General features: G+C 31.2%; 1 protein-coding gene across 1 annotated transcript in view; it reads left to right on the forward strand.

Moving 5' to 3' along the window:
- Window positions 1-5,562: 5,562 nt before the first annotated feature.
- The window catches only part of LOC134709357 (uncharacterized), a 40,317-nt gene continuing 32,653 nt past the window's right edge, over window positions 5,563-13,226 (forward strand). The window contains exon 1 of the mRNA XM_063569526.1: window positions 5,563-6,048. Within this exon, the coding sequence (XP_063425596.1) occupies window positions 6,015-6,048 (34 nt within the window). The 5' untranslated portion in view covers window positions 5,563-6,014. The remainder of the gene's footprint in view (window positions 6,049-13,226) is intronic.

Genomic DNA, 13,226 nt, shown 5'->3' on the forward strand with positions numbered 1-13,226 from the left:
GACAGGAAGTTTGGATTGAAAAATAAATGCGGACCAGAAACGGCCAGCCATGGCCAATATCCGGATTACTTGGATATCACAGTTCAGAAAGGAAATACCATTCCAAGGACGTATAGCATATGTAGACTATATGTTTAATAATTAGGTAAACGGACAGAAATTAAATTTATATTTTTAAATATTTTCAATTTATTACATATATTCATTTCAAAATTAAGAAAATTAATAAATCCTGATAAATAAAAATGCATTATTTCAATCTTGCAAAGGGTATATATGACCGGAGTCCCGATAAAGGTCCTATCCCCTCAATATATGATATTTATTGACAAAATGAAGTCATTTATGTACCAAGCCACTTTGACATTTTGTTGTCATAACAATTTTTTGATAATTTTTTTTATATTTATTGAAAACATTTTAACTACAAAGATGCTTCAAACATAAAACTTCAAGAAAAATGCAATCAAAGTATTTTCTAAATATAAAGTGTATCAGTTCAAAGAAAAAAAATCTCTAAACTAAATTGTGACTTTTCAATGTCCTGTGACTATTTGTCCCGTGACTATTTGTCCCGTGACTAAATGTCCTACATTCGTTAGTTATACGTCCTTGAGCATACTAAAGTTTTTTATTGTTCCTGTCTGATTTATTTGAATCATAACATTGCTCAAAGATATTGAGTTCGGTTACAAATATATTGACAAAATGGGATAAATAAAAAATAAGAATTACAACATGCTCTGAGATTACCACAGTAAACTATCATTGGAGTTAACGATCTATCTTTCGAGGGCGATAGTCTTAGATTGTTATGAGTTACGATTCTATACACTATAAATGAATTATATTTATTATAAAAAATGTACAAAACAACACCAGTATTGAAAAAAAAGAAATGTAATTTGAATGCGGGATTGTCGGTACTCGAACATAGAAAAAGGTTGCAAATTTTACCACTAACAATTACACTTGCTGTGACCTTTTTATCTTCTCAGTTAACAGAAAAAAATTGCAAGTTGTTATAACTAAAAAATATTGACTTATATTCAGGAAAAGGTCTGACCATCAATTTCAGGGACTGAACTTTCAAGTTCGGCTCTCCGGCCTTTACACCGGTCCATTTGCGAGTATGAGTGGCCAACGTGCTTTATGATTATCACTTGTTGTGAACTGTGATCAGGAAAAACAATATTCCTGTGAACTGTGAACAGCGTTTTTACAATCTCGTGAAACATGATGACCCCTCCCTTTACCCCACTCTGTGTGGTCGGTCTTGAGAAACGATGATAGTCCATCGGAAGGGGACGACAAACGACTAACCATCACAAAACAAAACAAAAAATCAACAATAAATTCAATTCGAAGGTCCAGTAATAGATGTCGAACCGGATGAAGATCGGAAGAAAATTTGGACTGCCTCTGTAAAATGAGGGTATATTAATTAGGCACTGGCTACGGTTACATGGAAATGTAACAATAATAAAAATATTATTGTTACATAGGAGACTAAATGCCGGAATGCAAAGGCGGATAAGGAACCGATTAATTACGAATGTAACAATAATTACTGAAGCTACGGTTACATAGCGTTATTGTTACATGAAAAACAGCTATCATTAAACTTAAATCTTGTATAGTTTTGTTGCCTCAATCTTGCATATGTACGAAATAATACTTGTAATAATGATAAATAATAAATATGGACAAATGGTTTTTAAATTGTTTTTTCTAACGTATAAATGGTTTTGGTGTTTTAAAGATACTACTTTTGATAAGTATCTAGTGCCAAAGGCGAAAATATAGACCAATGGTTTGTTGTTGAGAACTCAGGCTGAGAAAAGTGTCCACTTTAAATATTTAACTGCACACCTACTCGTATTACTGTCGTTATTCAATGCACAATGGATGAAGAGATTCTTGTGACCAATTTTGTTGTGGGTGAAAAATTTAAAACTTGGGATTCGTTTGAAACAAAACTAAAACAATATCAAGACACAAATTTCATTCAGCTTTACAAACGCAGTTCTAAAAAAATTGATTCATCTATAACAAAGTTTGCTTACTGCGGAGTAAAATACTGTGAACTTCGGTATACATGTATCCACGGAGGACGTAATTTCGTTTCAAAATCAGACGGAGCTCGTTCAAACCAAAGGTAAGTTATTTTAACCTATAAACAAATATCAATGGGTCAAAATATTCATTTCGTTTCATAATTCAAAGTTTGAATTGACATTGAATTGACACAGACCAAGTCTCCAACTCTTTTTTGCCATCTTTCAACGACATATTTGCTACATCTACATCATTTAAATGCAGAGGGTCTAAGACCCATTACGCATGTAAGTTAAGTCATTCAATATGGAACGCATTAAAAACATTTTTATATGTGAAATTAAAATCAAATGTTTGTTTTGTGACAAAAAGGGATATCGCAGAATGGAACTGTACAGTATGTGATACGGACGTTTACAGTGCGGCTTCACTGGTTTGTGATGGCTGCGTGGAGTGGTTTCACCAAAAATGTGTCGGACTCAGAAATGCTCCAAAAACCACTTACTGGATATGTAGAAAATGTCATTGCAAATAAATAATTAAAGAATTTATATTTAATAATTGTATGTATTGTAAATATAAAATAAATTTCTTTAATTTTTATTATCTAGTACATTTTAATAGACCCATCGTATATTGCTATTTTTCATGTAACAATAACGCTATGTAACCGTAGCCTCAGTAATTATTGTTACATTCGTAATTAATCGGTTCCTTACCCGACTTTGAATTCCGGCATTTAGTCTCCTATGTAACAATAATATTTTTATTATTGTTACATTTCCATGTAACCGTAGCCAGTGCCTATTAATTAAGGACAAATGGTTTGCCATTCAACAGGCAACACACAAACCCCTTAAAGAGTTGTTGCATATTTTCTTTTAGCTCAAAAAGAGTGCCATTTGTTTTTCACCAGGCATCATATTTATCGTTTCTATTTTTACCAGACGTGGCTTCGTACTTGTACATCCCGAACAGCATGAAACGGACGCTACACTTTGGCAGGTTTGCAATGCCGGTCTGCAGAAGACCTACAGAGTTCTTATTTTCCCCCAAGTCACCTTTTGGTGTGCGAATACTAATTGAAAGAACATTGTTACGGTGACGAAAATCTTATGCCATTCTGCAATATTCAGCCAACGTCTAACGTCCATTTTACTCCATTTATGGCAGAAGACGGACAGAAAAACAGACTCATGATACCCATAGACAGATGTATTAGCCGTACTTAAAAAATCAAACGAAGTTTACCAACTTAAAACAAACCTTTATTTTAAAACATTCTATCAATTTGTTTTGTAAAACATAAACTGATAGAATAAATCTTAATACGGTGATACTTGGTGGTATTTCTATTTGCAGGATCCTTAAACATTAATTTCTCATTGTTTAACAAATTACCTAATGATAAAATCAATTAGATGCAGCATATATGTATTTCGAATTTACCAATGAACTTAAATCAAAAACAGTGTCTGGGAATTTCGAAACCATCGAATACTGTTAAGCAAAAGCAAACAAAACATGCTAGCCTTTTAAAGCTAGCTGACTGTGCGGTATGAGCTTTGCTCATTGTTGAAGGCCGTATGGTTTCCTATGATAGTTGTAAATTTCTGTGTCATTTGGTCTTTTGTGGAGAGTTGTCTCATTAGCAATTATAGCACATCTATTTTTTTATATAGACAAGTCTTCATCGTGAGGAAGCACAATTTGAAATGTTTAAATTTTGATACAAAATATAAAACAATTCACGAGGCTGAAATACCGGTATCAAAGTTATAGATCATTCAAGTACAAAACATTGGCTACCTAAATTTTTATATCATCGGAGACTTAACAACAGTGACATCGACACAGTTGTATTAATAGACATGTGCCAGATACCAGAAATAAATTAAATGCATCATATGCGCATGCATTCAAAGATTTATATCAGTTCATATATTTCTTATATTTGATGAGACTGTTATTAAAGAGAGAGGGTTAGCGCTATAGAACCAGGTTTTATCCACCATTTTCTACATTTGAAAATGCCTGTACAAAGTCAGGATAATGACAGTTCTTGTCTAATCGTTTTTGATGCGTTTTGTTATTTGATTTTGCACTGTGATTATGGACTTTCCGTATTGATTTTCCTCTGAGTTCAGTATTTTTGTGATTTGACTTTTTTTCAGAGTCATAAACAAGAGTCCGAAATATTTAACATCTGTAACCATGGTAACAGAAAGAATCACTGTATTTGTTAGTCTTCTATTTATACCATAAAAGAAGAAAAGACACAAATCAACACGTCCGCATATAGTTTATTATTTTGGTAAATTGGACTTATGCCATAATGCAAAACTTGTCAAGTTCCGTTACAATAACGTTCACATAATTCAACCTTTATGTCGACCTTCAATGTTTTTTTTCTTGTTTCCGTCATTCAAATTCAATTAACCCTCAAATTACCCAGAGGAAAAGTAATCCTATTTTGACAACCAAACAATAGATGCAAATAAACTAAAAAGCGTGACCAACGCCCAGGAAGTGGACTACGTCACTGTTCGCCAATTTATTATACCGGCGATAGTCTAAACAAAGACGAAACAAACTATAAATAAAACCAAATGCTTGCAAAATTCTTGTTTGTATTTTCAAATTTGACGTTCTTTGCATGGATTCCAAGCTATTGTGAGTACAACAGGCTTATTCTTAGTTTAAAAATCTTAAGTCTTTTCAGATATCCCAGTTTTGCCCTTTTTCAGCAAGGTTTGATACATAGATATGGACTAATTTTTTTTAAAGTTCTTAAAATTTGATGTTGTCGATTTGTCTCGATTAAACCATGCTTTACCCGGTGAAACATTCAATTCTATGAAACGATAAGCTTATCATTCACATTGGGTATAGATAGCAAAATAGAGTACTGTAGGATATGAAATACATGAAATAGATCATAAATTTATAGTTATCAAGTAGGGTAGATGTGTAAATAAACTCAGCATAGATACCAGGATTAAATTTTGTATTTACGCCAGACGCGTGTTACGTCTACAAATTACAGACTCATCAATGACGCTCGAATCCAAAAATGTTAAAAAGGCCTAATAAAGTACGAAATTGAAGAGCATTGAGGACCAACATTCCTAAACGTTTTTGATTAATACCTTTAATGCGATCAGGTCATATATGTGGTTTAATAGTATAGACTCAATTAAAAATTATTGATAAGTTATAACATTGTTGACTATGTCAATAAATGTTCAACGTCTTGTTGCTTAAACGATCTCAATGAGATATGGCATCTTGTTGCATCACCCCCTCAGTTTCTCATTCATGTTAACGAGATGCACAAGTAAGCATCAAAAGTTTTACTTTCATATGGCACAATTAACAATCTACTTGAATTCGATATCATAATGAACTGATAATATTGCGTAATACTTTCAAAAACAGTGAAACATTTCCTCCCCTTTATTCTCAGACAATTCACAGGCTTGAAAATATGTATAAAGAAGAAAGAACATTAAATAGAAAAATGTGATGTTGATAAACAAGAATAGACATCCTACTGCTTCGCTATGTGATTGTTGCGTCTCAATCGAAACTTAAAGACGAGTTTGACATTTGATCTTTGGCAATCGACATGAAATCATTAACGTTAGAGAAATTTATACCTTCCTGAGAGTAAAAGCTTAATTTAGCACAAAACCGATATATTTATAAAGCATGGGATGTCATGAATTATAATTGGACTAAAACTGCAGTTAATAAATATAAACTGAATAAGTGAACGAAAATAATTTGATGACTCGCTAATTGAATGCCGTGGAAACCAACGTGTGCGCGATATTGGATCAATTTCTGTTCCATAATGAATTTGTATAGTAAGATAAAACTAGTGATTTTTGTTCATGTCAAAGGATACTACTTGTAGATTGATCAATACAAATGGTGAGGAAAAATGAGAAGTCATGCTGATAAACCTCCCCATATTTACAGTTTTACGTAAGTACTGTCTTTTTTTAAATACTCTATATACTGTTGAAATAAGTTTGAGAAGATTCAAGTGTATTTTTCTGGATAAGTAAAAGCCTGTACCAAGTCAGGAATATGACGGTTGTTATCAATTCGTTTGATGTGTTTGACCTTCTGATTTTGTCATTTCATTTTGATTACGGACTTTCTGTTTTGAAGTTTCTTCGGAGTTCGGTATTTTTTTACTTTACTTTTTTCTTACTCGTATAGTTTTTGATTCTCATTATACTAACGTTGTATTTGATGAGTTGCGTATTGTTTTCTATTAGTTAGATTATAAACAAAGTTTAATTTAATATGTTTTATCGTAGATAAGTATTAAAAAAGAAATGTAATTATAAACATACAATTTGTTTTGTAAAAAGAAAAATCACAAAAATACTGAACTCCGAGTAAAATTAAAAACGGAAAGTTTCTAATCAAATGGCAAAATCAAAAGCTCAAACGAACGCATCACAATTGTCATATTCCTGACTTGGTACAGGCATTTCTTTTATAGATCACTACAATCGTTCCATTATACAAAGAACATTCATTCTTTTAATCTCTATGTGAAACTCTTGGAGCCTATCTTGGTTATACGTATATCTATTACATTTATAACTCAGCGGAAAATAAAGCATTTTAATGCTAGAAGTCATTAATTCAACGTTGATTTTCTTCATATCCCCAGGAATTATTACATAGCGTTATAGATCATACATTTTGATGCATTTGTTTCATGGAAGAATGCACATTACAAAAACCAATTCCACATTAGTAATTCCAACAATATTATAGCTGTGAAAAATCGAATAACTAATTCTGTTGGTAAGATTCTTTCTTTTGAACATCAAACAACTATATAACCCATCTTTGTCTCAACATTGATTTGTATTTTGTTTCTCTCAAAGATGATCTGTCAATATCCACGTAATATTTAATTAGTTTAAATAAACATTGTTGTAAGTGTAAAGGAAGATTTTTTTTATCTATTATGTCTGTTTGTTTTTCTCACATATCGTTGTCAATATAATGGAATTTTATGCGACTGTCATACCAGTGAGAGGTTTAGTGAGCGATAAAACCAGGTTTAAACCACTATTTTCTATTACAAAATGGCTGCACCGAGTCAGGAATATAACAGTTGTTGTCAATTCGTTTGATGTTTTTGAGATTTTGATTTTGCCATTTGGTGAAGGACTTTCCGTTTTGAATTGTCCTTGGAGTTCAGTATATTTGTGATTTTTGTTTTAATATTTGCATTATAAATAATCAGAAAATGAAAACAAATCATTATTCTTATTCAGGTTTGCGAAACTGTCGAAGATAAAAGCCAATTAACTAGCACAATGCTTTTACATAATTATCATGAAATCTTTCCCCATTCGTTTGATCTGTTCGAGCTTTTGGTTTTACCATTTGGTAAGCGACTTTCCGTTCTGAATTTTCTTTACTGTTTTTTATTCGTGGTGTTTGTAGACTTATTTCAATTCCGTTTTCATTTCTTATAAAAACCGTCCCATATCTAATATATATAGTACGCGTAGTCCATACTTTATAACAATAACACATTTAGACTGACACAATCGTTTCAGAATTTCAAAATAAAAAGAAAAAGGTGAAATAATATAAATACAATAGCAAAATGAAATGTTATTGATAAAAGTCAAATAAAATCATTTAGCCTATATTACTTACTATGATCATTCCATTATATCTTTCATCGACATTCTGATGTTTATGATTGTGTGTAAAACAAATACCAAACGTCTATATTTATATTCGATTGCAGTATAAAAAAATCTTTCATATTGATGTGTCCACAATTCAAAAGAAAACTATTTAAGTTTGAACACATAAAAAGAAATAGAGTATACGTTTTTTTTTTTAATTACCGAACGGTTTATCTTTAGTTTAAACATATTTATTTATAGTGGATTGGGAAACAAGTTATTGCAACTTATATTAGTCCCTTCCCTCTTTGCGGGTGCTAGTGCTGCCTTGTAGCGGCATATTTGCCTTCCATTTGTTTTCGAAATCTACAAGGGGGTCTTTTACGTGCAAGAGGTTATTTATTGTCTCATTCCGACGGACTTTCATCGTTTCTGAAGACCAATAGTATCGGTTTATCTTCGCTATCAAATTAAGATGTTTAAAACAGACTACGTACATTCGATACATCGAATAAATATAATTGGCAAGTATGATAATTTCGCACTTTGATGTTATCTTTACTGATATTGATAAGTATTAGAATACATCACATCAGTGAAAAAAGTATTAATTTGAAAAAAAAAAAATTTTTAAATATTTTTTTTCTGCAAATATATAGAAGTCAAATAGACAATACGGTGAAAAAAGAGAAAAGCAATCGAGTTTATATGACCAATGCTAATCTGTTTATCGTTATTTTACCTATGACGACGTTGTTAATTTCATTGACAACGGGCACGTACGTGCACCCTTAGTTTCTAGCGATATATTTTCGTACCACTCTACTGTGCTGAGAAAGAAAATTATCAGTCAGTAAGATCAAAGGAAAATATCGTAAACTAGCGATAAATGAAGATATGGGGTCATGTTCAAAGTTAACTATATTTAGCACCTCTTTTCTGAATTTTGGTTGTCATTGTTCTTCAACTTCATACTTTATTCGGTATTTTTAAAAATATTTGATTCGAACGTTACAAATGAGTCTTTAACAGACGAAAACAATCCCGGTAAATATGACAATCTTGATATACTGTATGTTTGCCTGATCCGTACATTTGTAATTTGCCTATTTGGCTGACAAAAATCAAGAGACATTCCGAATTAAAATAGTTTACACTCTGTTTCTCTGTAACGTCTGTAAAACATGCAAATATATTTGAATGATTTTTATATGCCTACAATAATAAATCATAATTCAATCATGTTTTCCACTTACACGGAAATCGACGTATGTTATAAAATCACTAGATTTATTTCCCCTTGATATAGCGGTTTAGAAGAAAAATAATTCTATGAGCAATTTTAGAATTTAAATGTTATTCTTTCATAAAAATTAAGAACATGTATTTTAAAGCTTATACAAACAAACAAAAAATTGTGCAATACAATTGTATTCTTTTTATAAGATTGTAAATGAAAATAAAACAAAATATTGGACATTTAAATTTGTTTTACTGGCTATAAGGTTTAAAATTAACAGATCCCCTTCAAGTTTCAGAGAGTTTATGGACAAACATATCTTGCAATCGTAGGATACAAACTAGGTACATGAAAGGTTACCTATCTGAGAAGAACATTAAGCGTCGTTACCGGTGACGTTTAAGAAAATCGTTTCGTTGAAACACATTGGTTTTTTTTAATGGTTTTTTTTTTTAACAAAAATGTAAAGACAAAAATCTTGAAATTTTAATGTCGTTGGGCGTCGGCAGAAGATCTCCTTCTACCAAGATCAATCATGAGATCATATTTAGTTTAAAACTACCTTGGGGGGAAAAGAAAGATATCTGCATATGAACAAAAATGTTTAATTTAAGTCGATTCAATTTTTTTTGGCATTTGCAAGAGTAGAACATTTCAATTGATAACCTAATTAAACTTTAAATGGAAAACCCAGGAAGTTAATTTTAAATTTGTGTAAGTGAATTAAGTTTACGGTTTATTCTTTATATATAGATATATAGAAGCACTTTTGAGTAGACATTAATCAACTGTTTCTTATTACGTAACACGAAGAAAACAACAATTATGCGATGAAGCAATGAGGCAATGACCATGATGACTCATTTGAAAATTGATTTGTAGACCAAAATGTCGTGACGACAAACTATATTTATCGTTGTATAAGAGCTAAAAACCATAAATGTAGTTTGTCATCACGACATTGTATATTATTACATCATTGAAATAATGTTGACAATAATTACGAAACGCCATGAAGAGCTTCAAAAATATACACGATGTATGTGGGTTAGGTCACTTGTTTGTGATAGGAACTTCCAGGTTAACATGGTTAACACGCAATGAGGTGAAAATAAACCCAATCATTCAGAACCTTCTACAAGAGTTTTAGTTGTTTCAAATGGATAACAACATTTCCATCGGAGTTTAGGTTTTTCGTAAATCAACTTTTATTGGCAGTAAATCTATTACTAAAGTAGGTTAAAGTTTGGCTGCCCTGGATGCAAACCATTCGCTGTACGTCTGACAGGAATGAAGACGTTAAATCCGTTAAGCACCACTTTTTTTGCAACCTTTGTGCAAGATGAGGAAACATGAAAAGTATATAAAGTGTCAGTAGTCACATGTTGGAAAGCAAAATATTTGACCATATCCAACGTTGCCTTATTTCCCAGTGCTAGTCAACATCTATTGCCCTTCATACCTTGGTTAACGTACATGTTGTACCTATTGCGTTAATTGGTAGTTTGTTTTTTCGTTCTCTTTCTTATATATATGTCACTATACATTAAAACTTTTCACTCTGGAAAATAAGAACAGAGAGGCAGAATATTAAACTTTTTTTATTTAGGGATCAAGGTAATAAGAGCAAAGACACATTATATACAATTATCAAAAAATTACCTCTTAAAACTTAAAAGCAACACAAATTATCCCGAATAGGCGGTTCTATTTTAAAATATAAAAAAACATGTGAAGAGATTAAGCATACTAATATGTTTAATACAGACAGTATATCAGTAAAGCTCTAAATGAATATGTAGATTAAAAACAGATTTGTTTATTGTTTATGAAGTTAAACATTTATGACATTTTATTGATTGTTTTCTTAGCTCTTGGTGTTTATTGAGGCATTTGCTTCACATGGTTTTACTTTCTTTTTCTTGATTAATCTGTTCCTGAGCGACTTCCTATTTAATGAACAGAAGTATGATTGATACGAATTTCTTGTTTTAGAATGAAGTTATTCTAGGAGAAATTAACTATTTTAGAAGTATTTAACAACACACGCACGCTTCATGATTGTAAATCTAAAAAAACACTCTGTTGTTTTGTGCATCGGCTTGATATTCATATGACGAAGACGTAACCTTGAATTAGTTTAATTGAGGTCTGGAGCCGGCATGTCAGTTTCTGCTAGTAGTCCTTTGCTAATTTATGTATCATCGCATTTTGATTAGTTTCTTTGTTATCTATTCTAACATCGGACTCGGACTTTTTAACTGGGTATTGCTATGTGTTTGTGATTTTCATCATTGTTTAGAGGTATAGCGTGGGGGGTTGAGATCTCACAAAAATATGTTTAACCCCACCGCATTTTTCCGCCTGTCCCAAGTCAGGAGCATTTGGCCTTTGTTAGGCTTATAGGATTTTTTTTATTTTAGTTCATTTATCTGTTTTGGAGTTTAGTATGACGTCCATTGTCACTGAACTAGTACACATTTTTTGTTTAGGGGCCAAGTGAAGCACATCGTCGGGTGCGGAATTTTGTCGCTGGTTTGGAATGTTGCAGACCCATAACTACACAGCTACTTTTACATAGGTACTATTTCTGTAACAAAAATGTGTACTGCTGGAAATCTACTTTTAATATTCAGTAGTATTTTGTGATTTTAAAATTATTAATATATTTGAATTTTACAGTACTTGATTTGTACTTGAAATTTAAGTACTTCAGATTGAGGTTACACGGTTACATTTTTAGCATTTTGAAAGTTTGTATTTCAAATGTCTTATAGGTATGATGTTCAAACATGTAATACTGTGATCATTGTTGGTATTACTTTTGTACCAATATTTTAAGAACATATCAAGTACTCGAAAATAAAAGTACCTAAATATTTCAATAATTTTGAAATAAAGAAATAGTTTTAAATATTAAAAGTTAATTTCAAGTACTACAGATTTTAGGTAAATAAATAGTACCTATGCAAAAATCGCTGTGTATATAGATAACTAAATATCTTTATTTCAAAAAGATAATCCCATTCAACAAGTCCTCAAAATAATAATAGCATTAATAGCATATGTATATAGTACAACAGTATCATGATATTAATAAAAGAGCATATTAATGTGCACAATTTATGATTAAATTGTTACATTTAAAAAAAATACAAGTGTATTACTCATCATTTTTTCTTATGGTTAACTGTTCCATATTAAGAACCAGAATATGTAAATACTTTCTTAAAAAAATTAGTATTTGGCTTCGAAAGATTTTTCATCAGTTGAACGTTATCTATAATTTCGATTAACATTGAAATAAAAGTGTTCTTGTAAATAGTTAGAAACCATATCATTCCCATTCTCAATTTCACTGAGGTTTAGTTAATTGTGAGTGTGTTCCATTATGTTTAATCGTTTTACTTCTATGTGTAAAAACTTCCGCGTTTGACGTAATTTTGTATTCTCGAAGCTTAGACTGATTTTCTTGACGTTGACGTAGTGGTAAATTACAGAAGGTCACTTCTCTACATATGAAAGGGTGTGCCAAAAGTCATTTGAGGTGACTGTATCTCCTTAAGGCACGGCTTTAACTAAGGCTTTTCAAATCGATGACTATTTGTTACATTAATTAATTTTGTCAACGCAAGCTGACGACCCAGACAATAGTTATGATATAAATTGTTTGAATTTTGAATGTAACCACAAAAACTACAGCTTCAAAGAAATATGTGCAGACAATGGACTCATAGTTGATTTGTTGATGTCATTGGTTCATATCAAAACTAAATAAACCAACAAATAATTGCTTTTATATTAATGATCGTTAGCACATTTCACAGTAATAACTTTTTACAATCTAATTTTTCAGTTGTTTCTTTGATATTTTAATATTTGCAGAAAATTTTATTTGTTTATTCTTCCAGTAAGGAGTATCTTTAGCCGACGTTAACAAATAGTGTTCTTGTCGCTTATGAGTAACATAGTTGACAGATGTAGCAATAATAAAGCAATTGATTGGTCGATTGATAAGTCTTTGCTTTACACCGCATTAGCCCCAAAAGATTACATCGCGGCAAGAGATACTTCAGATATTTGTTTAATTTTTAAAATCAGACAAAAGGTCCTTCGATATACTGGAACTCAATTCTTAATCAAATTGCTCTTTTACAAAGACTAAGTTACTAAGTTACGGTGATTTAAAATAAAATCATTTTAATTTTTTTATAATTTACAATATATTCATTCTTCTTTTTTGAATAAAACAG

This window comes from Mytilus trossulus, chromosome 3 (genome assembly GCF_036588685.1).
Source record: "Mytilus trossulus isolate FHL-02 chromosome 3, PNRI_Mtr1.1.1.hap1, whole genome shotgun sequence".
Taxonomy (NCBI): domain Eukaryota; kingdom Metazoa; phylum Mollusca; class Bivalvia; order Mytilida; family Mytilidae; genus Mytilus; species Mytilus trossulus.